This window comes from Phascolarctos cinereus, unplaced genomic scaffold (assembly GCF_003287225.1).
Source record: "Phascolarctos cinereus isolate Bilbo 61053 unplaced genomic scaffold, phaCin_HiC Scaffold_3;HRSCAF=262, whole genome shotgun sequence".
In the NCBI taxonomy this organism is placed as follows: Eukaryota; Metazoa; Chordata; class Mammalia; order Diprotodontia; family Phascolarctidae; genus Phascolarctos; species Phascolarctos cinereus.
The window spans coordinates 21,718,259-21,744,410 of record NW_027555736.1 but is presented as its reverse complement, the minus strand read 5'-3'; the positions used below and the strand labels follow the sequence as shown (position 1 = coordinate 21,744,410).

The 26,152-nt window shown below is 42.7% G+C and overlaps 1 protein-coding gene across 11 annotated transcripts in view; it reads left to right on the top strand.

Annotated features, from left to right (window-relative positions):
* Positions 1 to 26,152, top strand: part of ANK3 (ankyrin 3) — a 725,987-nt gene that overhangs the window by 568,725 nt on the left and 131,110 nt on the right. For all 11 annotated transcript variants that reach the window (XM_078150719.1, XM_078150720.1, XM_078150723.1 and 8 more), the window contains 5 exons: positions 3,011 to 3,208; positions 8,496 to 8,594; positions 17,598 to 17,696; positions 17,790 to 17,888; positions 19,808 to 19,903. In XM_078150719.1, the coding sequence (XP_078006845.1) occupies positions 3,011 to 3,208; positions 8,496 to 8,594; positions 17,598 to 17,696; positions 17,790 to 17,888; positions 19,808 to 19,903 (591 nt within the window). The remainder of the gene's footprint in view (positions 1 to 3,010; positions 3,209 to 8,495; positions 8,595 to 17,597; positions 17,697 to 17,789; positions 17,889 to 19,807; positions 19,904 to 26,152) is intronic.

Sequence of the window (26,152 nt, the reverse complement as noted above, 5' to 3'; positions counted from 1 at the left end):
TATAGAAGGATCAGCTTATTTCTTTCTTATGTTTGTTTACCTTACCAGATGCACTATGTCATGTGTTCTGTGGTAAGGAAGGAAAAAAAATAATCACTTCTTATTTCACCCAAATCATCATTAGGGCAGCATGGTAAAAATGAAATAGCTTAGGAATGATGTTTAGCTTAGCGACCTTGGGTAAGTCCTTTGATGTCCCTGAGCCTTCAATTTTCTCATAAGTCAAACATTATTGATGATATGCATCCTACCTACCTCCCCAAGTGATCATTTTTGTCAATGTTCTTTGAAAAGCAGAAAATACAAATGCAAGTCATTGTGGTCAATGGTGATTGTTATGTTTTCTTAATTTGCCATCTGTATAGGTCAAGCCACCCAGTGTAAAAGGGCATACTTCTCCCAGATTAAGGAGAAAGAAAAGGCTAAATAAGAGTGACTTGCTTCTGAACCACAGTTATTTAATTTGAGTGAATTTATCGCTATCAACTGGGTAAATGAGAATTATTTTCTAGTTGTCAGGAAGGTGTTCAAAATTGTAGTGGTTAGGCATCAATTGGTCAACATGTATTAAGTACCTACTGTGTGCCAGCCACTGTCCTAAGTTCTGGGAAGACAAAAAGAGGCAAAGGCCAGTCCCTGCCTTCAATGAGATTACAATCTAGTGGAGGAGACAACATGCAGACAAATACGTACAAAGTAAGCTCCACACAGAGAAAGAGGAGATAATTAACCGAGGGAAGGTACTGAAATGAAGAGGGACTGCGTGAGAGAAGCTAGGTTGTTTTCTGACTTGATTTCCTTCCCAGGAGTAACTAAGTCCTAGGCACAATGGGGTACTTCCATACACTTATTTCCAACCTCCAGCTATACTGTGATTATAATAATAACTCATCTTTTTATAGCATTACTAGGTCTTCAAAACACTTTTCTCAAAAGAAACCAATGAAATAGCTCACGTGTGCATGGCCATTTCGTCTTTGTACATGGAGACATTGGGTGACTTACCAATTGTCACACAGCTAGGAAGGGCAAAAGCCAAGATTTGAACTTTGGCTCATCTGATTCAAAGTCTAGCTGTCATTCCATTGCACTACAAGTTGTTGGAGGCAGCAGGAGAGAGCTCTGATCCTATAGTCCAAAAAATCTGAGTTCAAATCTAACCTCAGATTCTTGCTAGTTATGTGACACCAGGTGAGTCACATGACCTGCCTCCGTTTCTTCAATTGTGAATAGGGACCCACCTTTCAGGTTTATTATGAGGATCAAGAGAGATAATATTTGTAAAGCACTTGGCAAGAGTGCCTGGAACACTGTAGGTGCTTGATAAATGCTTACTTCTTTACATCCTTTTCTGTTTACATTTCACATCAGTAACCATATCACTTTTCTTTTCAATAATAATAAAATTAATGACTAGCATTTATATAGCACTCTAAAATTTGCAAAGTGTTATGTATATATTATCTTATTTGATCCTTATAGCTACCCTGGGAAGCAGGTGCTTTTAGTATCCTCATTTTCAGATGAAAAGAAATGAGTCTGAAGTATTAATGAGGAAACCGGAGTCCAAAAACAGGAAATGACTAAGTCAGGATCACACAGCTAATGAGTGTCTGAGGCAGGATTTGAACCCAGGTCCTCCCGACTACAAGTCCTGCCCTCTCTCCAGTGCCCCACCCATTTTGATGAGTCACATGGGAGCACAAATACTCTCCCACTCTATAAAGCACTATAGTGATGGGAACAATTATTCTTACCCAAGTGATGGCCAGCTTGAAGGACCCTTATTAGCAAAAGCAGTTGTCTGATGGTAGGAGATCTGAGGCACTGCCTTTAACCCTCGACATAATTGTGCTGCACAGGCTGAAGAATCTGGTCTCTGTTTCTTCAGCCTGCATTGACTCCCATAGAGGGAGGAGGCTAGCTAGCGCCACTGTCCCACAGGGAATTCTTCTGCATTTGGACATAAGAACACAGGCTTCTGAAGCCCTGCATCGATGATTCCTCAGCCAGCTGAAGCCCCAAACTGAGAATAGGTCAACCCCAAAAATAGAGTTGAAAGCTCCTGTTTCTCCTTTGACAGGAGGTGCCAGGAGGGATAGGTTTCATGGGAGCTGGGAAGCTTGAGTTCCAGAGAGAATGGGGTGATTTCAAATAGTCCTAAGGTCCCCACCCCTAACCCGTTACAGAAAAAGCATTTGTCTGTGGGGCGGGACAGAGCCAGACATGACTGTGTCCCATCAGGCAGGGCCACACAAGAGATTCAAAGTATTTGTCATTGCTAAGATTGATTCACACCGAGGGCATCCACAACCCGTTGGACAGCTTCCCTAATCCACAAACTGCCATCTCAGAGACAATGAGGGTATGATGATTCAACCGTATTCTCAATCATAATTATTGAGACTGTTTCATTTCTCTTTTATGACCTTGGGCTCAATCTCTCAGTAATCTAGGCAAATCTCTAAGACAGCAGTTACAGAGAATGTGCCAGTCTTCTCGTTGATTGAATTTCTTTACTTAGCAGTTCCCTGTACTGATGAAATCACTGGACAAGTCCCTATTCCTATTCCTTTATTTCTTCTCCTCCCTCCTCCCTTGCAAACCTTGATTTGGAACCAAATCTAAAAATTTGGACATTTCCCTTGGGGGAATATCCTCATTTCACAGCTTTTATTTATTGGGTAAATTTATTTATTTATTGAGTACCGCTTATGTACCCAGGCAATGAGAGAAAAGAATATCCCACTTAATAGGAGCATGGGATTTGGACCCTTGTGAAATCTTTGGCTTTTTGGTATAAAGCTCTTCCCTAGGATTCCATTTTCAAAGAGTGATGGCCAACATGGAGTAGAATACATTTAGTGTCCATTTAAAAAAAAATACTGGATAAAAACATCATTGTGAAGGGGAGCCTGGGAATTGTTGGGTAGAAAGCCAACCAGCCAGTGGGCTGACTCCATATTGTTCCTTCCTGGCAAGTGTGTAGTAAGATGCTTTGCATTAACAGAATGGTTACACACCGCTGCACATCGCGGCCAAAAAGAATCAGATGGACATAGCCACCAGCCTGCTTGAGTATGGTGCGGACGCCAACGCCGTGACCAGGCAAGGGATCTCTTCTGTGCACCTGGCTGCCCAGGAGGGCCTCGTGGACATGGTGTCCTTGCTTCTCTCCAGAAATGCCAACGTGAATCTTAGCAACAAGGTAAATGAGGTGGCTTCTCTGAACATAGCATAGTCATCACAAAACTGGTTGACTTTGGAGTAGATGGGGAGAAGGCCAAGTCTGAATCACTAAAGTCTAAATCATGTATTATTTTAAAAGAAATGAACTATTATGACTTTCAAGAATCTGCTTCAATATCCCAGTGGATCCAAGACAGTTTGTTGCCAGAGACAGACTTCAACTCAGAAAATCTGGGCTCAAATCCTGGTTCTACCCCTTGGTTACACATGTGCTCTTGGGCCAAATTACATCACCTCAATTAGACCTCAGTTTCCTCAAATGTAAAATGAGGGAGTTTGACTAGGTGACCTTAAAGGTCACTTCTAACTCTAAACTTAGGGGTCTATGTTCCTAAGATTCAATCATAGGGATACTCCCTCCAGTGAGTGAGATGGGGAACTCATCCCTGAGGCCACCTTTATCCTACTACAAATTTTCCCCAGGTAACAAAGCTACAAAATTTGATGGAGTGGTGAGCCTTGGAGAAGTCTGGGCTATTTATTTTTTATCCAAAGGCAAAAGTGATCTGTAATTAGTGAAGAAATCATTTCTAGGTAAATTGGCCTCCCTGAATTACTCGAGCTTATTGAAAGTTTTCTTCACTTAAGTAGAGCAAAATCATGTATTTTGAAAGTTAGAAGAGACCTGAAGAGTCTAGGTTTATCTCAGTGGTTCCAAACTCAAATAGAAATGGAGGCCACAAATCTCTATGCAGGGATCTCTGTGAGCCACATATTGGCTTAGTTTTGAAATGTAGTGTTATCAGTGTTTTATTGAATTATTATTTATTTTATTAAAGATTTCCCAATTACATTTTAATGCAATTCATGCCACACTTGAGAGTGTTGTGAGCTGCATGAGGTGTTTTGGACACCTCTGATCTAGTCCAGTCCTAACTGCGCAAGGATCCACTCTGTGGCATACATGACAAGTGGTCATTTAGTGTTGGCTTAAGGATGTCCAGTCTTGCCACATTTAAGATGGTCCCACAGGGGCCATTTTCAATCAATCAACATTTATTAAGCACCTTCTATGTGCCAGGCACTGTGCTAAGCACTGGGCACCATAACTTAGCTAATTTTATGCATTCCATGTTCCCCTGTTAGACTGCACGTGCTAGGAAGGCAGGGAATCTTCTATGCCTATTAAAGTCCTCCCCAAACTCCCCCCCAAAATCTATCTTTTTACAAAGGCCCCCCCAAAAGACAGTCTAGCCCAATGTTCTATGCCCTAGAGATATTTTACCAATGTTTATTCAATAAAAATAATAAAGGGACATTTTTCTAAATTTAGCATTTTAAATGCATCTGGAAAGAATTTCCACACACACCCCACCCCAACCTAAATTCCCTAAGTATTTATTTTTGTCTGTTTGCTCATTTACTATAATTAAGCAAACTCAATTCATCAAAATATATAGAAAGGGCTCCAGGACAAACTATGAGCTTAGGCTTTATATTACTAAGAAAGAATCTTTGTGGTTAAGATGCTTTGAATTCTTGCCTCACCTGTCCTAATGGATGTGATTTTATTTTTCCATAATAATAATAATAATGGCTAGAATTTACATTGTGCTTTAAAGTTGGCAAAGCATTTTACAAATACTTTCCCAGGTTATCCTCACGACAACCTTAGGAGGTAGGTGCTATATAATATGTCCCTCATTTTGATTTTCCGTTTTAATAATATCCCTCATTTTACAGATGAAGGAACTGAGGCAGGCTGAGGTTAAATGACTTGCCAGGGGTCACATAGCTAGTTAAGTATCTGAGGCCAACTTTAAACTCAAGGTTTCCTAGCTCCAGGTCCAGGACTCTATCCACCATACCCCCTAGTATATTATTATTAATTAATTAATTTATGTATTAATTATTTATTAGGTATTATTATTTTGAGCCTTTTATTTTAAATGTAAAGGGGGACACGTGGCTAATTCTTTTTATGTAGGCATGATTATGAGATACTTGAGACCTTGATGTTTCTAAGCTTCACATGCAGTTACTGAGGAGTTCCCTCTAAGGCCTGGCTGCCCCATTCACACATTTCCTAGAGATAGGCTGACACCTAGCTTCCTAAGCTTAAAGTCATTCTAGCTCAGATTCAGACTCTGGCTTTCTTCTAGGCATGAGAATATTGGTCACTGCTTCATCAATTCTTCTCTGAGACTATGTCCACAAAATGCTTTGAAGGTTAATCAGAAGGGAAATGTGCAAGTCTGATGATGCCCAAGATCCAGTGTGATTTGTTTTGGTTTTTTCCTTTTCTCTGAATTGACTGGAATTAGCTGGTTCCAGTGTAAGCGCACATACAACTTCCAAGGCCCAAAAGGCAGTTCATGTTGCCTCCATATTGCTGGCAGACATGGGAAAATCCCAAGAGAAATTCTTTACTGTTTCAAGAATGATCCCAAGTCTATTTCAGTCATCCCTAGGAAGATTTCTTTCTTTCTCTCTCTTTTTTTTTTTTTTGGTGAGGCAATTGGGGGTTAAGTGACTTGCCCAGGTTACACAGTTAGTAAGTGTCAAGTGTCTGAGGCTGGATTTGAACTCAGGTCTTCCTAACTCCAGGGCTGGAGCTCTATCCACTAAACCATCTAGCTGCCCCAAGATTTCTTTATTTCTAAAGGAGGCATATAGCCTGAGAAAAACAATAGGTGGAGAGCTGGCCTCAGAGTCAGGAAGACCTGTGTTCAAGTGCTGATGCTGACAAACACAATGGCTGTATAGCCCTGGGCCAATCACTTAACATATCAGTGCCCAAGAAATGTGGAGACTCTAGGTTGCAGATCAGATGCCGGTCTGCATTGATAAATGGAGCTCCTCACCTGGGGCTTCCCACCCAATGAAAACACAGCTCAGGTCAAAACACAAAGGTCAATGCCACAGATTTAGAGATGGAAGGACCTTAAAGGCAAACCATCCAGTACTCTCCCAGAAATCTCAGTCCTGCAGTATACATTTTTCATTTCTTTAGAAAAGGAACTTTGTACTACATGAGTATTGGAAGGTTGTCGACTACCTTGAGGTTGTTAGCAGAGGCTTAGATGGTTTGCAGACTAATAGCCAAGAAATTCCTGAACTGCGTCACTCAGTCAATTAGCAAGCATTTATTAAATACCCTGTGTGTGCCGACACACAAAGTCCAAAATGAAAGTCCCTGCCTTCAAGGAGCTTATGTTCTAACGGGTTCAAGATATGGGGAATGATGGACAGAGGGGCAGTGTTTTGAGCTGGGACTTCAGATATGGCAGATGATACATACCCAGGTTGGGGAGGCCTTGTTTTTCTGGATAGGGTCTGAACCATTGTCTGGGCCCGGCATCCCTTCCAGGTCTCACTAGCACCTCTTTCTATTCTGGATGTTACAATCCTTTGGTTCATCTAGTTTGGGGTCAAGAGAAGTCTAAACAGGTCATTTCTCTCAGCAGCTTCTGGATCGACCTGAAATAGCCTTTCTGCCCATCACCACCCTTGGTAACTTTAGTATTGTTCTCCGGGTGTGACCCAATTCACCTTAGTAGCCAATGAACCGGAGCTCTGTTAATCAGGGGCATTTCCCCCGAGATGGCTGGCAGCCTGACATTGTTCACTGTGAAGGCTACACTTGCTGCCTTCTTACCATAGACTGGGACCATGAGAAATGCTCAGATCTTTTGGCACACCAGAAAGGAAAGCTGGATTCCAGACTGACACGGTCATGCAGAGCACAGCTGTTGTAATGGTAGAGCTCTTTGAGAAGCAGAGCCCCACTGCCTCATTTTACAATGAGCAACTAAGGGCTGGAAAGATGAAGTGACCAGCCCATAATAACATACAAAGTAAATGTCTGGGGCAGGATTTGAACCCAGGACCTGGGACTACAGAGTGAGCATTATTTCTGCCATATCACACCACCTCCACATCTTGCCCCATTGGGCAGTAAGCTTCTTGAGAGCAGGGATTGTTTCTTTATACTTGTATCCCCAGAGCCTAACACAGTGCCTGGCACATAGTACAGGCTTAATAAAAATGTGTTGACTGATTTATACATGAGTCTGCCAGTTCCCTACAAACTTGCCCCAGTTCCTCCTCCCAGTTTGCTAAGAGCCTGTTTCTGTGGAAGCTCCACTATCCCTACCCATTATTGGGTTACTTCCAGACAATAAGTCTATCCAGAGTTCGGTTCATTTGCTCTAGGAAAGTCAAAGAATGAATGTGAGCCAAGGGATACTTTCCATAGACTCTAGGGAAAACTTGCATGAAGAACTATCCTAAACTCCCACTCCAACAACCAAAAAAAGTATGTCTCCAGCTTAGGACAGCAGCCCACAGAACTCTGACCAATTTTGTGGCCAAAAATGCAATTTTCTCCCCAGGGAAATATACCTGGGAAATTTACCCTGTAATTACCCTACAATTATGTCACTGTTTGGGGTGATCTTTCCCAAACTCTTTTTCTTTCCCTCAGGTCTGTAGAGTCCTCCACCCTAAGAAGAGCAGGACCTTGGGTGGGAGCAACTCACCCAGAAGGTCATGAGGATGCTCTGTGTCCCCAGCCCCTAGCGCAGGACTTCATCCGAAAGGGGAGCCATGGAACATCAATGTCCACTGTGGAAATTTAACTGAGTTTACTGCAAAAGCCACAGAGAGCCAACTCTTCCCAGATTACACTAAAAGGCCTACTCAGACCAAGACCCCAAGGGTTTCTCATTTAACACTTAACACAGTGCCTGACACATTGTAGATGCTTAATAAATGCTTATTGATTGATTGATTGATTGATTGATTACCTGATACAGATCATAAGCCCTCTAGATTTTACTAAAGGGCTGCATCCAAAAGTTGTCACTACCCTCTGGACAAGCCCAGTGATGAGCCTCTTCAGAGGTAGGCTGGCCCTTGGGTGATAGACCGGTCTGCGTAAATCCTCTTCCTGTCCTAGGATGAGCTCATATCCTGCTAGCTTTAATTTGAGAAGCCAGGATCACCTCCATGCAGTGGGGCATCAGAGGAGGATTTTTATGCAAGGAAAAGGGTTTATTGGATTATTGGGAAAATGAAATTTTGGTGACGTAGAAAGTATAATTCCCTTGAGGACAGGAACTTTCTTGAACACATCCTCAGCACTTGGCATACAGTAGCCACTTAATAAATGTTTGCAGATTGATTGGTTTTATAAGTCATGTTTTCTTCTATGTATTCTTTTTATTAAAATTATGTCTGACTATCTTATCAAGTCCATGTATTTTTCATGTACTAAAAGGTGACTGGTTTTGTGTGCTTTCCAGAGTGGCCTGACACCGCTCCACCTGGCTGCACAAGAGGACAGAGTGAATGTGGCCGAGGTCCTTGTCAATCAAGGAGCAGCCATCGATGCCCCAACCAAGGTATGACCGGCCTTTCCTCAGGTGCTGAAGCCCTATGGCAAACATCAGTCATCACTCAGCATGGAAAATGTCTGTGGAGCACATGTCCTATCATGCTCCCTATGTGCAAGACGTCAAATGTTCTCCATGTTAACTTTTTGACCCATCAATTGTCTCTCCTCCAAGGAGACTGAAACAATATAGTTCTACCGTATGACTTTTTAATCAAATAATTTTTCTTATAAATAATAGCAATCTCAATAAAAACAATGACAGATTAAATAAGGAATAAAATCACAAAGGAAACTATAAATACCAAACTATATAAAGTTTTCTGAAGGGAAAAAGATGTCCACATAAATAGCATTATTAATAATAACACATGATATATCATTACAGATTATATATTATAAAATATATAATAGTTAACAATATTTATTTGAAATTTCTATTTTATATAATAAGATATTTCTATAAAATTCAGCAAAATAATGATCATTACATCTTCTTAGCTCTAGGTCCCCTTTCTAATCTCTTTCCTTCCATGTACTTAGCAGATTTCGTTATTTATTTTATGTAGTCCTAGTGGGTATATGTGCTGCTTTTCTCATTCTGCTTTCTTCTCCCTCCATCCTTTTATAGAAATGATTTCCTATTTCTCTATGGTATTCTTCTCGTTTTTTATAGAGTGATAATATCCCATTATGTCAAAATGCCACAATGTGTTCAGCCATTCACTGGTTATGGGACACCAAGGATGATTGCAACTTATCAGTATAACAAATAAATCCTCTGTGGATCACAGAACTACTTGGTTGGAAGGAACCTGAGGGCCCATCAAGGTCAACTCATAACTGAACAAGAACCCCCATGACAAGAAATGTCTTTACTAGATGCTTTGTGGTGGGATCACTGGGAGAAGTGGTCTGATGAGTTTTGTAGCCCTTATGGCATGTCACCAATGTGAAATGTTCTTTCGAAGTCCTATTTTCTTTTCATGGTGTGGTTGTCTTGGTATAGATCCCTAGCACATAATAATAATAATAGCTCACATTTATATAGCACCTAGGCAGCTAGAGGGACGCCATGGTGCATAGAGCACTGGGCTGGAGATCAGGAAGACTCATCTTCCTGAGTTCAAATCCACCCTCAGACACTTCCTACCTGTGTGACCCTGGGCAAGTCACTTCACCCTGTTTGCCTCAGTTTCCTCATCTGTAAAATGAGTTAGAGAAGGAAATGGTAAATCACTCCAGTATCTTTGTCAAGAGAACCCCAGATGGGGTTAGGAAGAGTTGGACACGACTGAAAAACGACCGAACAACAAAAATGTAGCGCCTCCTTCGTGCCAGCCATTGTGCTGAGTGCTTTATAATTATCTCTTTTGATCCTCACAACCACCCTAGGAGGTTGTCACTGTCATTATTCTCTTTTTACAGATGAACAACAAAAGAAAGGCCTTATTCCTACAGGCCTGTCTCTGAAGGGAAGAGAGTAAGGATCAAAGTCTTCATCACTTTTTTAAAGACCATTTAAAAATCTACAAATGAAAAAATGTGAATCTGTTTTTATAAATACAGATAGAACCTCTCAAAAAGACTTCACAACTTTCTTTCCTACTTGAATCTCTCAGTGTTTGTGACACTGATGTAGAGATAATGGATAGTTCATTGGACTCAGGGAGTCAGGAAGACCTGGGTTCAAATCCCACCTTAAACACTAGCTATGTAACCCAAAACAAGTCAAGTTAACTTCTCTGAGGCTTCATTTCCTTATCTGTAAAATGGGTATAATAAGATAAAACCTCTAACACTTGCCTCACAAGACTGTGATGAGGATAGAATGAAAAGGCATAAGGTGAAAGCTTCCCAACCCTTCAATCACTATAGAAACAAGAGTTATTATTATATATGTAATTATATATCCTATATCACATGTATTATGTATTCAAATTCCTTTTTTTTTCAAGCTTCATAGAAGGACTTTGAGTTTATCAGTTACCTGTGATGAGGTCTTTGGTTCCGTTTCTAATGACCAAATCTGCCACTTCCCAGAAACAAACCATCAAATGGATTTCACATCCAGTGCCAGGATTTCAAACTTCATCAAGAACGAGGCAGGCCAGAATCCCACAATTCCTCTGGGGCCCCATCAAAGATGGGGCTATGCTGCAGGAAGCCGTCCTTTTTAGAACACCTTCCCTGTCTGAATTTCTATCAGAATAGGAAAAAATTCTTAACCTTTTCCTTCCTTGAGTGTTTGGTATAATTTCTGTCATCACTTGTTTTCTGACAACCTTTTCTTGCAACATATCTGTTTATGAATAATAATAACAGCTAACATTTAAATAGCACCTACTATGTGCCAGGAACTGTACCAAGTGCTTAACAAATATTATCTCATTTGATACTTACAATAACCCTAGGAAGTAGGTGCTATCATTATTCCCATTTTACAGATGAAGAAACAGAGGCAAACAGAGGTTAAATGACTTGCCCAGGATCTCACAGCCAGTAAGTGTCTGATCTGGGATTTGAACTTGTGTATTTCTGACTCCAGGCCCAGCAATCTATCTACTACACCTCGTACAATGGCATTTTTGCCAGTAAGGGACAAATAAGGCCTAATTAATGCTTAACATATTTTAGAATATAACAGCATCAAAAGAACAGTCCACCATCTTCCTGTGATTTAATACTGTACATAAGAAGGGTTTTGTAGGCCTTTAATGAACATAATTGTGAGTAAAGTGAACTTCAAGCATATTTATTGTAGACATATTCTGATCTGAGAGGCAACCTGGCATAGTGGGTAGCCCAGCAGTCCCAGAGACAGGAAGACTTGGTTACAAATCTTATCACTATCTCTCAGTGCTCCATGTGAATCTGACACTGTAAGTTACAGATGAATTTCCTGATATGTCCTGGTGGGAAGCATTTTAGTACTGAGAGTACCCTGAACTGACCAAGGTCCAGAAAAGTGTCCTGAAATATGAGTTCAGATCCTAGTGCAGTGTTAGCTTTATCAAAATGGAGTTGAGTATCGTCACTGTTTGTGTTCACACACTCTCTGATAGCATATTATTAAGAATGCCAGATTGCTAAAGTCAGTACGAACAGGTCCAGGGGTATTTGCAGATCCCGGTGCAGGTTGGGATAATCTCTGTGTCATAAGGGAGACTGAGTGAGAGGTAGTAGAAAAATCAGCACAACTTCCCCTCACTCCTAGAGAAAAGGGCTCAAAGGAGGTACCTTGATGGTAATAGGGGCAGACTCCCAGAATTGAAAAGGCAGGAGGGACTTCAGCGACCTCCTCGTCTGACCTATGTCCAAGCGGAATCCCCAGGACAACATGCCCAGCCAATGGTCATCCGATCTCTGCTGGAAACCCTCCAGGGGCAGCCCATTTCATCTTGATTGTTAGAAGGTTGTGTTTTTTCTCTATCATCCAGACTAAATTGGGGTCATTTCTTCTGGTTTTGCCCTCTGGAACCAAAAGGAACATGTCTAATCCCTACTCCATATGGACTCATAGAAATTAAGTTAGAATTAACCTCCACAGCCTTCTAGCCCACGCCCAAAGGGAATCCCCATAACAACCTCCCCAACAAGGAATCACGCAGTCTCTGCTTGAAGACCTCCAGAGAAAACTCCAAACAGTCTTAATTGGCTTTCAATTAAAAACTTCATCTAAAAAACTTAAAACTTAAAAGAAACTGTCTAAAAGTTTTTCTGATACCAGCCCTAAAACTGCCTTTTTCCAGCCTTCTCCATTTGCTCCTGCTTCTGCCTTTTAGAGCCAAGAGAAAGAAATCTAATCCCTTTTCCACATCAAATCACAGGATTTGGGGGTTGGAAAGGATCTCAGGGCATTTAGTCCCGTTTTTATCCTAAAGGAATCCTTCTATCATGTACCTGACAAGTGGCCATCCATATTCTGCTGGAAGACCTCTGAGGATAAGGAGGATCTTCTTTTGGAAAAGATAGTATGTCCCTTTAAATTCTTCACCTGATGATTGCCCTCTCTTTTTCCCCTCTTCCCCCAATAACATTCTGAAATACTAAGGGTCCAGGCTGCAGAGTCATGGGAAAAAAAGCTTGAGCAAAGCACCCCCAGAATATATCCAAAACCATTTGGCACGGGGAAATTGTTATGTCGCTGCTTTCTCTTTTGAGACCCATCTGGGCACCTGAGGCTAAGCTATGAGCCAAGACAATCAACACTTTGGAGACGCAAAGACCCATGTGTCCATGTTGGCTCCCCTTATGTCATTACTTCTCTTTTTGTGTCTATAGCCTGTCTTCTCAACTGACCTAAGAGAGCAGGCGCAACGCAGCAGCCTTTTACTAAGCACTCACCGTGGGCTAAGCAAGATACATCTCTCCAGGAGATAGAAAGTGAGATAGCACACGGTCCCTGACCAGATGGAGGCTAGGACAATTCAGGAAAGCAGGGTGGTGTTGGAGTGGATGGGGCACCAGACTGGGAGTTCCGAAGCCTTCCCCAACCACTCTTCATTCCAGGCTTTCCCTCTTTTAATCACTTCCTATTCATCCTGTAGAGAGCTTGCTTTGTATGTATTTGCTTGCATATTTTCTCCTTCATTAGATTATAAGCTCCTTGAGGGCAAGGATTGTATGTGCCTGGCACATAGCAGGTACTTAATAAATATTTGATTGTTGTCTGACTCTGGGCAAGTCACTTAAATACTCTGTACCTCAGTTTCCTCATCTGTCAAATGAGGGGTTTGAACTCAATGAACTCTAAAATCCTTTCCAGCCATAAATCTATGACATAATGATTTTTGTATCAGGAACCTTTGTAACTTTTCCCAGCTCGTTACTCCTGTATTGAGAATACAGTAGGAGCTCATTAAATGTGTGTTAATTAATGACAAGTCAACATCAAGAGGTGTTACTACAGTCTTCTCCTGGGCATCCCAGGTCATAGACAGAATATTCGCCTTTGAAAAGCACCAGCCTCAGAACCAATCTTTTACTCTCAGATTCCTTCTTGGGGAAGTTACTGTCACATAAAATGAGATGAGTCTGTAATTATCCCTTAATTATAATATTTGTACACAGAAGGAAAGGGGGAAGAGTGAGAGGTTTCCCCATGGTTTTGCTGGGACATTTAACTTTCTAAATAAAGAGGCTGAAAAAGCTCAGCACAGGAAGCTGGGATGGAATCATTGTTTTTCTTGGGGGGTGGGGTGGAACTTGTGATTTGGCTATTGTGGGAAATTCCCAATGTAGAAACTCCTTTGCACTTGGGCAACCATTTGCTTACTTCTGGGCTTAGAAAGTTATTTTTTTGTTGTTCAGTCATTTCAATCGTGACCATCTCTTTGTGACCCTATCTGGGGTTTTCTTGGCAGAGATACTGGAGTGGTTTGCCATTTCCTTCTCCAGCTCATTTGAGGAAACTGAGGTAAACAGGGTAAAGTGACTTGCCCAGGGTCACCTAGCTAGTAAATGTCTGAGGCCGAATTTGACCTCAGGCCTTCCTGACTCCAGGCTCAGCGCTCTGCCCATCATGCCACCTAGCTGCCCTCTAGGGCATTAGGAGGATAAGTGGCTTGCCCAGAATCAAAGAGCCATATGTCTCAGAGGTCACACTTGAACTCATAGCTTCCTGGTTCTGAGACCATGACACCATGTGGCCTCTCATGATAATACTATGAGCAATGTTGCACATAGTAACACATATCACTATGAGATTCATACTGTGCCTTCTTCATCATGATCCTAGGAGCTCAACATTACAAGTATCGTGTCTGCTTTATAGATTAGCACACTGGGCAGAGACTTTGTCCGAGGTCACACTTCTAGTAATTGTCAAAGGTAGAATTCCAACCAAGACCTCTCCCAATTCCAACTCAATCTAGGGCTCTTTCTAATACACACAATCCTACTGTTGGCTTACAAAAATAATTTGGTCACTTACTGGAGTTCTTGGGAGGCAGTGGGAGGATATTGGCAGTGATTGCCTTCCAAAGGGGTCAGATTGGCTTGGGTATATTTCAGTCTTCCCTCGTTACTGCTAGCCCTTTGCTTGACCAACGTGACCCTACACTGAGCTGTTCTGGAGCTGAAAGGAATCAGGATCTATCTCGTCCAATCCCATCATTTGACAGATATGGAAACTGAGTACTAGAGAGGTTGAATAATTTGCCCAAGGATAAATCTGAACCCAAGTCTGCTGATTGAGGATCAGTGCCTTTCCGTTCCTTTCCATTGAATTTTTCTGCCCCTAGAGTAGAAGAGACCGTCCAATCTAAATCCATTTTACAGAGAAAGAAACTGAGGCCTGGAAGACTCAGCAACTTGACCAAGGTTACACAGGTAGTGAGTGTCAGAGGTGGTATATGAACCCAGGCCCTGTTTTATAGAAACAATATTGAAGCTGATTCCTTTTGTTTAAAAAGAAATAAAAAAGAAAAGCCTAAAAAGTCTTCTAACCTTTTTTTTGTTATGAATGAAGCTCCCCTTTTACATCAAAAAAGTTCCCCAATTCCCACATTGTATTATTGTACGATTGTATTATTGGGATTAATTGAGATAGCACTTAATGCCAGCTAGCTGCTGTGAATTCAGTGCCACTCTTAATGAATTGGCGTTTTGTCAAACACAAGGGCATCTGCCTCCTTTTGAAAACGTGTAATGTGGCTTTTGTGAGACGTCATACACACGCGGACTCCCAGATAGACGTGGGCTTGTTATGAAGGTCAAATCCTTGTGGTCCTTCTGTGTCCGCCATCATGCTCACGCCCATGTGTGTTCGTGTCTGAGTATGTCCATATACTCAAGAGAACAAGAGCCAAGAAGTATCTAAGAATTACTAAATTTTTATTTAGAAATTATCTAAATTATTAAATTATTTACTTTCGGAATATCTGTTCCTTATCCTGTCACAGGCCTAAAACACACATTACATGAAAATTATTCCCCAGACTACTTTGCCTCTTCCATTTCATCTTACTCTATTCCTTTTCACTTGTGTAGAATGTGCCATAATAGGAAACGTGCCTGAAAAAATCAGTTTCACAACATCTGAATTAGAAAAGGGGATTTCCTCCATCTTGAAGGCCTTCTTAATCCTTTAGCTTTCCCCCAAAGAGAAGAGAGTCTGTGCAAAGTTCCCGAGAGATTGACTACAAACGACCTTGTCGCCTCCAGGGGCCTGTGAGGACCTCCACCCAGTGATATGCTCATCTGCTGAGCGTCTGGGGCTAAGGAGGTGATGGTCTCACTGTATTCTGAGCAGTCCCACAACCTCTGGAGGATCGTGTTCGGTTCTCAGTGCCGTGTTTTAGGGAGGATATTGATCAACCGGAGGGTGTCCAGAGGACAACCGAGGTGGTGAAGCACCTTGGACTCCTGCCTCAGCTGAAGCGACTGTACGTGTTTGGGCTGGAGGAGTCTTGTGAGCTGTCTTCAAGTATTTGAAAGGCTCGCTTATGGAAGGGAATAGACTCGTTCTTCTTGGCCCCAGAGAACAGAACGTGTGGGTGTTGGCAAAGAGAAAGACTGAGGCTTGATTTAAGGGAAAACTTGCTGTTCAGGTATAAAAGAGGCTCCCCCAGCACTTAATAAATGTTTATTGATGGATTGATTGCTTGGTGGGTTGCCTTCATTGGTGACCTGAAAGCAGATGTTTGCCAGATACATTGCAAAGGGGATTAGGTACAGGCTGATCTAAATGGCCTATTGCTTCCTCTACAAATAAGGACAAAAGTGAATCTGAGATTTAGCTTCTGGGGACTGTTACTAGGTGCAGTCTCTGTGTAACTTTGCACTGAGCAAGAGACAAGGGGGTGGCAAGGGTGGGTTTCCTCAATATTTGGATTTGAGGGAGCAGAGCAGAATTAAACCGTTGCTCATTGCTCTGGTTAGGGGTGGGGGGAGGTGGTAAAAGGGCAATGTGATCCTCAGATGTAAAGCTTCAGACATCAGAGTTCTGCAAGGGACCTCAGAGACCATCTCATCCAACATTGGTGTTTTACAAATGAGGAAACTGAGGTGAAGGGATGCGAAGGTCACACAAATAGTCAGTAGCAGAACCAGGACACACACCCAGTTCCTCTGATTCCAGGTCCTCTGAGGCTCCCAGAATCCCTAAGGTTTTACCCTCCCTCTCCACTTAGCCACATCCTTCCAAGTTTGAAAGGTCCAGCTTATAGCCCACTTTTTCTACAAGGCCCAGAGGCAGAGTTCAACCCAGCCCCAGATACTACCTGCGCGACCTTGGGCAAATCAGTTAGCTCCCTGAGACCCAGTTTCCTTATTTGTAAAAGGAGAGCAACTAGATGGCACAGAGGATGGAGTGCCAGGCCTGGAGTCAGGAAGACTCGTCTCAAGTTCAAATCTGGTCTCAGACACTTACCAGCTGTGTAACCCTGAGCAAGTCCCTTAACACTGTGTGCCTCGGTTTCCTCATCTGTAAAATGAGCTGGAGAAGGAAATGGCAAACCACTCCAGTATCTTTGCCAAGAAAACCCCAAAGAGGGTCATGGAGTGTCAGACAGGACTGAACAACAATGGTAACAAAAAGGAGGAGGATGGATGAAGTGACTGGTCCTACTTGTGAATGAATGAATGAATGAATGAATGAATGAATGAATGAATGAATGAGTGAATGAATGGATGGATGGATGGATGAATGAATGAGCCAGGGCTGAGAAATAAGGGTAAGAGCTCATCTCTGACCCTGGCCAATCCTAAGATCTTAGAAAAGCCACATGACCTCTCCATTACTCAACTCCCTCAGCGGTAGAAAGGAAGGCAATCCCATGTGCCCCACATGCCTCCCAACACTGTTGTCCAGATAGCTGAATGCAGGGGCAGCCCCTAGGATGGAGTTCCGCTGGACAGATGTCAGGTGCTTTCCCCAAATCCAAAATGAGGTTTTTAGAAGGCCAGTTTTTAAAAGCCTGAGAAAGTAGCCTCTCTGCCCGTTTCAACAGCATATACCATTTGCTGCTCTGTGTGGCCACTGATTGCCGCATATTTTTTACTGTCACAGATGGGCTACACACCCCTCCACGTGGGCTGCCACTATGGAAACATCAAGATTGTTAACTTCCTGCTCCAGCACTTCGCGAAGGTCAATGCCAAGACGAAGGTGAGTGAGGACCGTCCCCTGCCTCTATGCTAGTGACTGACCTCACAGCAGGACAAGCAGTAACCCATGTTCCTTCTTTTATCCCTTCTGCAGAATGGGTACACACCCCTCCACCAGGCAGCCCAGCAGGGCCACACCCATATCATCAACATCTTACTGCAGAACAATGCCTCCCCCAACGAGCTCACTGTGGTGAGTGAAGCTAGAAGGGAGCTGTGGTCTGGGAAGGGGGCAGGACGTGGGCTTGGACATCTCTCTCACACATGGCTTTGGTGCCTCTCATGAACAGAAGTGGAGGAAGCCCTTGATCCAGTGGGATGAGTCAAAGAATGTAGTCTCACATTTACAGAGAAATGAGGTCCCTGAAGTCTAAAAGCACCTGATTGAATGGCCAGCCAGGGGGACGTGTGTGTCTGTGTGAGGGGGGAGAACATGTGTCCTTGTTTCATGTGGAAGGCTCACGTAGACTGTCAAGTCTGTGAGGCTCCTGGTACAGCTGTTCAAGCCTGTTTCAAGCTCTGCTGTAGGCTGTTGTGACAAATACCACAGAAAGGGGAGAGGAGGGATTGGTTAGGGAGGGGACTGGAAGAACAAGATGGATTTTCACCCATCAGTCCCACTGATTTCAAGTCATACTGAGTGACCCTTTAGCAGGTACAGAGCCTGTCTTAAGCAAGTATTTGTAAACATGGCAACATGCAAAACTATAATACGTAAATCTATAATAGGTACCCCAATGAAGGCACGATCCTAAAATGCTGCTCAAATATTCCTTCAGGAAAAATTCTGCCTTTGTAGTATAGCACCATCGGCAAAACTGCCTTGAGGTAGCTAAAAAACGTGAGGATCATTAACTATATGCTTTTTTGTAACAATGACAATACTAATTCTGCCTCATGGAATATATGGTGCAATCGTCATGATCACACCATCCATAAGCATGTGTCAAATGCCTACTCTGTGTACATCACTGTGCTAAGCACAGATACAAGGAAAGACAAAAGACGGTCCCTGATCTGAAGGGATGTCTAATGGGGGAGAAAAATGGTCTTTGGGTTCAGAAGACTTGGGTTTGAATCCCAGTTCTAACTGATCTTCACTAGCTGTGTGACCCTGGATAAGTTTCTGAATTTCTGTTTCTTTATCTGTAAAATGATGGCAGTGCTTGCATCATTGAGGTAGCTCAACAGTGCAGTGGATATAGTGCTAGACCTGGAGTCAGGGAGATGAATTCAAATCTTACCTCAGACACTTCCTAGCTCTGTAGCACTAAAGAAGACACATCTTTTTCAACCCCAGTTTCCTTATCTGTAAAATAGAAATAATAATACCCCCTACCTCCCTGGGTTGTTGTTAATATAAAATATATAATCCTTGAAAAGCCCTTTACAAAGCTTAAAGCACTATAAAAATGCTAGATAATGCATTATTATTAATGCATTATCTGCCTCACAGAGTCAAGAAGAAACTTCTTTATAAAGCTTAAAGTGCTAAGGAAATGGGATTTATTCCACATTTATAATAATAATTTTAATGATGTGATGCAATAATTATAAGGAACTTTTTGACTAATTTTTAAAGATGAGATCTATGATTTCATGATAGATGGAAATCCTGGATAAGGAAACTCCCTCCACCATTTAGAGTTGGCATCTTCTCTTCAGCTTTGAGAGTCGCCCAAGGGCACTGGAAAGTTAAGTGTATTGCCCAAAGTCACTCAGCCAGCATGTGGCAGACAAAACTCGAATCCACACCTTCCTGACTCCAAGACTACTATCTATTCTGCCCTGCTGCCGTGCTATTATGAGCAATAATAACATAATTGTTAGTTTATAGCCATTAGTAAAACACAGAGTACATGCCTTCCAACAACCCTATAAGAATAGTAGTGTACTTATATTCTCATCATCCCCTTCTACAGATAAGGAATCTAAAGTCCAACAGTAACCACAGTCACACAGCCAGCCTGGAACTTGAAACCAGGTTTTCTGACTTTAAGCCAGGATCCTTTCTTCCAATATCTGCTGCCTGACTTATGCGGCTAAACTTGCTTTGGTGAAATTAAGTTGGGATTCTTCTCTGACACCTTCCTGATGTTTTTCCCTTGCTAGAATGGAAACACGGCACTAGCCATTGCTAAGAGGCTTGGCTACATCTCTGTGGTCGACACCTTAAAGGTAGTGACGGAAGAGACCACGACAACAATTGTAAGTACACTCCTGTTTTCCTAATGGTATTTTCAGAACTCATTGACTGATGTTTCGTCTTCCAAAAACCTGGTAAAATAGACTTTTGATTTGTCACCCAAATTCTTTGTTGTTCAGTCATTTTCAGTTGTGTCTGACATTTTGTGACCCCATTTAGGGTTTTCTTGGCCAAGATACGAGAGTGGTTTGGCATTTCCTTCTCCAGCTTATTTTACAGATGGGGAAATTGAGGCAAACAGACTTACACGATCTTCCCAGGGTCACAGAGCTGGTATCTGAGACCGGATTTGATCTCAGGAAGATGAGTCTTCCTGACTCCACCCCCGGTGCTCTAACCACTGAGTCACCTAGCTGCCCCATCCAAATTCTAGAAAGTTGACATTGGAGAGCTGATGCAACACTCACAAAATCACAGAAACTCAGGATTAGCAGGCACCTAAGAGATCCCCTACTCCCACTCACTCAATAAACATTTATGAGGCACCTACTATATGCCAGGCACTGACTATGCTAAGTACTAGGTCCCTCCTACAATCTACACACCAAGGGGTCATTCCATCTTGACTTTAAGATGGAGAACTCACTACTTCTTTGTTATGAGAATCATAGATTTCAATCCAGAAAGGCTTCTAGTAAAAACCCCTTACTTTACAGATCAGGAAACTGAAGCCCAGGGAGATGAAGGGACTAGACTAATAGCTTCAGAGCTGGAAAGGACCTTCAGAAGCAAACTGTGAACCCACCTTATCTAAGTCTGGAGCCAGGGCTCTTTCCACTGGGCCATACTGTCTCCCCTAGGTCCTGGCTAGTTCAGATAGTTCAGAAGTTTTGTTTGGGTGTGCTTCCCCTTGCATCAGATCTAAGTCACCTCATGGCACCTCTCCCCACTCAATTTGCCCTTCAGGGCTGAAAGAAGAAAGCTGATGCTCTTCCAGGAGACAGCCAGACCACTAGCACCCCTGGCCTCTCGAGATCCATCAGAGCTCTATTCAAATCCAGCAAACACTTATTAAGCATCTCCTGGGAGCAGAGCTAAGTGCTGGGCAGCCACGGGGCAGGGCAAAGGCTCAGATACTCATGATAAGCGTTGGCATGAATGTCCCGATGTGAAGTTTGCCAGGCCTAGGACTTAGACGATCCCATTGAATGAGGACTGTCCCTACACTCAATGGAGAAAGATGAGATACTGACACAGAATGCTAAGAGACTCATTATTATTCTTTCAATTACCTAGTATCCAGTTTAATATGCATTCAAATACATAAATGTATATACATATAGGTTATTAAGCAGCTAGATGGCACAGTGGATAGAGTGCTGGGCCTGGAATCAGGAAGAGCTGAGTTCAAATCCTAACTCAGACACTTACTAGCTACCTGACCCTGGGCAAGTCCCTCAACCCTGTGTGCCTCAGTTTCCTCATCTGTAAAATGAGCTGGAGAAAGAAATGGCCAACCACTCCAGTATCTCTGCCAAGAAAGCCCCAAATGGAGTCAAGGAGAGTTGGACACAACACAGCAAGGACTAAACAACCACATACATATATGTATGTATGTGTGTACATATAGGTTATACTTATTGGATATACACTTGCGTGCATACATCCACATTCACATCCACATTTCTGACTTTATAGTGCTATGCAGAATGGTATAGGGAATAGAGAGCTAGTCTCAGAGTGAGGGAGACCTGGGTTCAAGTCCTGCCTCTGACATAGACCGACTCTGTGACCCTGAGAGTCTTTCTGCATTGCAGCCAGTTCTCTGCGATTCTAAGTTGCAGAGCAGGTGCAGCCTGACATTGGTAGAGGGCATTACCCATCCTTCCCTCATCCTGTCACCTTCCCTCCAGCCCAAAATACACACCCTTTCAGGGGTATCTTCCCACCAAGAAAACTTTTCCAACACACTTTTAGTTTAATCTACATTTTCTCCATCACTTTCTTAAGTCTAGACAAGCAGGAAGGCAATGACTCAAGCCCTCACCTGTAGTGTTTGCTATTTTCCCGGGTGTAAATGCTCACATTTGAAATTTAACAATTGGCTCTGTGAGATGGGACAGCCATCTCCAGCGCACCAGCGCAAACATCATTGGCTCCCTATTCCCTCCAGGACCAAATATAAAACCCTCTGTTTGGCTTTTAAAGCCCTTTCATGACCTGTCTCCGGAGTTCCTACACTTTCCTTCCCCCCGCAATCCAGAGGCACTAACCTTGCTCACCCAGGCCCCTCTTCCCAACTCTGTTCCTTGCCCTGTGTCCTCCCATCCCTCCTCCCTCTGCCTCCTGGCTTCCTTGGAATCCTGAAAGACTCACCTTCTACAGGAGCCTTTGCCTGTTCAGCTGCCATACCTTGCATCATACTAATCTTGTGTGTATACTTATTTACATATTGTTTCTGCCATTAAAACATGAGTTCCTTTGAGGAAGGGACCACAGGGTTTTGGTGTTCTTTTTCCTTAGCATCTCCAGCACAGATAAATAGCAAGAGCTTAGTAAGTGGTGGCTGCTTGAGCTCCTTACCAGTAGCTCCCTACCAAAGAAGTCACATGTTTGGTTACAAAACTAAAAACCTTTAAAAAAAAGAAACCCAAAATCTGCATAGATACTAATTACATCTACTTCCTTCATACTTCCCTCATATTCCCAAAGGAGGAATGAGGGAGGCAGTTGGGGGTACCATAGTCCACGGAGTGCTGGGCCTGGAGTCAAGAAAACCTGAGTTCAAATCCAGCCTTGGACCCAGCTCTGTGACCCTGGGCAAGTCACTTAACCCTGTTTGCCTCAATTTCCTCAACTGTAAAATGGAGATAATAATAGCACCTCCCTCTCAGGGTTGTTGTGAGGATCAAAAGAAACAATCTTTATAAAATCTCTTAGCACAGGACTGGCAGTTAGTGCGAACAAATACTTATTCCTTTCCCTGCCCCTCATTCCCACGCACCTAGTGAAAGAAGTAAGTTGGGGAGGTTTGTCACATTGGGTCAGCTGAGTATCTAGGCTAGATTTCTCTTGAGCTTTTATTAACTGGAGAGCAAGCTTGCTGGTGGCAAGAGAATGGTCTTGTGATTGACAAATCAATAAATATTTTGCTTTGTAGAGAAAGGGCTTATAAAGCTCACAGAGCATATAATAGAGCTGTTGGCCTTTTTGTGAAAATGTTATGAGAAAGAGAGAGACAGAGACCGAAAGACAGAGGGAGAGAGAGGAGAGGAGAGGAGAGAAGAGGAGAGGAGAGAGGAGAGGAGGAGAGGAGAGGAGAGGAGAGAGAGGAGAGGAGAGGAGAGGAGAGGAGAGGAGAGGAGAGGAGAGGAGAGGAGAGGAGAGGAGAGGAGAGGAGAGGAGAGGAGAGGAGAGGAGAGGAGAGGAGAGGAGAGGAGAGGAGAGGAGAGGAGGAGGAAGGGAGGGAGGAGGGAGGGAGAGAGAGAGAGAGAGAGAGAGAGAGAGAGAGAGAGAGAGAGAGAGAGAGAGAGAAACAGAGAGACAGAGAGAAACAGAGAGACAGAGAGAAGAGAAAAAGAGAGAGAGAAACATGCATGCGCGCGTGCACACACACACACACACACACACACACACACACACACACACACATACACACCTGTTGTTGTTTTGGTTTCATTTTTTAAAGACCCTCTCTTCTGTCCAAATGTTTCTGAAACGTTATCACTAGAAGTTTTATAAGGGAGTGAGCCAGGCTCACACCCCAACATCCCAGTGTATCTGTCCATATCATCACCACTCATTAACCATCTCTCCTTGCCAAAAGAGTGCCCCAGAGAAAAGGGCATGGTCAAAGGTCTAAAGCCTCCAAATTCAGCCGTGGCTTTGTGGAAAGCCTGACTCCAGTGCTGAGGCATCAGGTACTAAAGGGTAACTATTGTTTCTTGGACAGGTGGCTGAGGCCAGTGACATGTGAGCGCCCTGGGCTACTCATGATGACTCAGTTACTTCACGTAATAGATATATATGGTCTGCTCAGAGGACACTGGGTGGAAGGGGTAAGGGTTGGGTCAAAGACACATTTCTGATCTATAAACTTATAATGGAAGTGGCTAACATTTTTATAATATCTGAGGACTTGCAAAATGCTTTACAGATCTTAACATTTTGTCTTCACAACAGCTCTAGGAAGAAGGTTCCATTATTCTTCCCATTTTACAGATAAGAAAACTGAGGCAAAGTGAATTGCTCAGGATCCAAGAGTGTAAAAGTCTAAGGTGGGAAGTAAACTTAGGTCTTCCTGGCTCCCAGTTGAAAGTTCTAGCCAATGTGCCATAATAAAGAATGAATAGCATTCACCTTTACGTAATTAAGTATTTACTTAATTAAGGTTTTAGCAAATTACCCAAGGTTACACGGTTAGTGTCAGAGGAAGGATTTAAATCTAGGTTTTCTGACTCAGTGTTTCTTCTACTGGCCAGTGATGGATGCAGCGTGTTTTGTAAAAGGTAGAGCATCATTATAAATACCAATAATTATCCATGAATTGTCAAACCCTCCCATCCCCAGATCTGTGACATCCTAGTATATCTTCCTCTACCTCAAGGGAGACATAAAATTTTCAAGTTAATTTGAAATCACTTCCATCTGAAAGGGGAAGTTATGCCATATAGCACTTTTAGGAGAGCTAGAGAAAGATATATGGAATTTAAAGAACAAAAAAAATTGTTAACTCTCCAAAAATGATGGAGAGCTGAAGTACGTTGATCTGCACCTTGGATGGCTCCTATTTAAATGTGGCAGAGAGAACAGAGTCATCAAAGAAATAGAATCAGATCTCAAGGACATTATTCTTCCTATAAAAGACTAGGATGTCTTTCAATTTCTACCTAATGACTTTTCCTGAGGCTCCTTGCCTCTCACAAAATTCCCCAATGTTTCTTTGATATCTGGGAGGCAAGTGTAGAAGCCAGTGCCATGGGGAGTAGCTGCAGATTTGCTGCAAGAGCCATAGGGGATGGAGAAAGGTCTGCCTGACTCAGACCCCCTGACAAAAAGTAGTACAGTGTACACAGTAGCTGGTCCACTTCATTCTCAGACATCAAGAGAATTGATGGCTTTTTCCTTTTGGACCAATCTTGTGAACTGATGACATTTCTAGAAGATGGGATTTGACGTTTGAATGCAACAGAAAGGGCGTCAGTGCCCAGGATACCTTTTGCTTTTTAATTTCAAGCAGGGGATCTTAACAAGCAAAGATCCATAGAACCTTGTCCATAAAGAGATGTCAGAGGTTTTGTGAACCTGAATGGGGGAAAAAATCCATTTTTATTTACTAATCATCTCTTAACTGATTTAGCATTTCCTTCAATTATGAATTAGGCAACAAACATCATTCTGAGGAGAAGTCCATATGCTTCACTAGGCTGCCAAGGAGGTCCATAACACAAGAAAGTTTCAGAACCCCCGTTTAGGCAAAGGGTATAAACCTAAGACAGACACATTCACTATTAATGGAAAGAATATATCCGAAATCCTTCAAGCTAATCTAGCATAGGTGACATTAATCGATCATCTATAAGCATTTAAGTGCTTACAGTATACATACAAGCAAAAGATGCTCCTCCCCACTCATGAGAAGTTTACATTCTACTGAGGGATATAATATAACATACTCACACGTAGGTACAGGGTATATACAAAGAAATCTGAAGTTATTTGGGGGCAAGGGGAGGAGGGAGCTAACCACTGGACAGGTGTCCTGAAGGAGATGGCACCAGGGCTGAGGTTTAAAGACAGCTTGGGGGGGGGGCTCACTTTTGCCTTCCTAGGTGTCCCCAGCATGTAACACAGTGCCTGGCACATAGTAGGTGCTTAATAGATGCTTATCAATTGACAAATTAGCAGGCTACAACAAAACCCGAGCAAATGGGGTTGAAAGGTTATTATGGCATGTGTGGAGAAAAGGAGACAATTCAAGATTCTACCCCGCAAAGGCAGACTCCACAAGTCATTAGCAACTGGGAGACTACAGGAGATGAGTCAGAGTAAAGGGTTAAAGATGATGCCGGGGTTGCAGACTTGAGAGACAAGAAAAATATTGGTGCCCTCACCAAAACTGGGAGAATTAGAAATAGACGTGACGTTAGGAAGCTAAGGTGATGAGCTCCATTTTGGACATTGATTTTGAGATACCTCTTGCACATCTGGGAGACAGTGTGGATGGTGGATAGAGAGCTGTCCTCATAGCCAGGAAAGCATAGGTTCAAGCCCAATCTCGGACACAGTAGTGACCCTGAGCAAGTCATTTA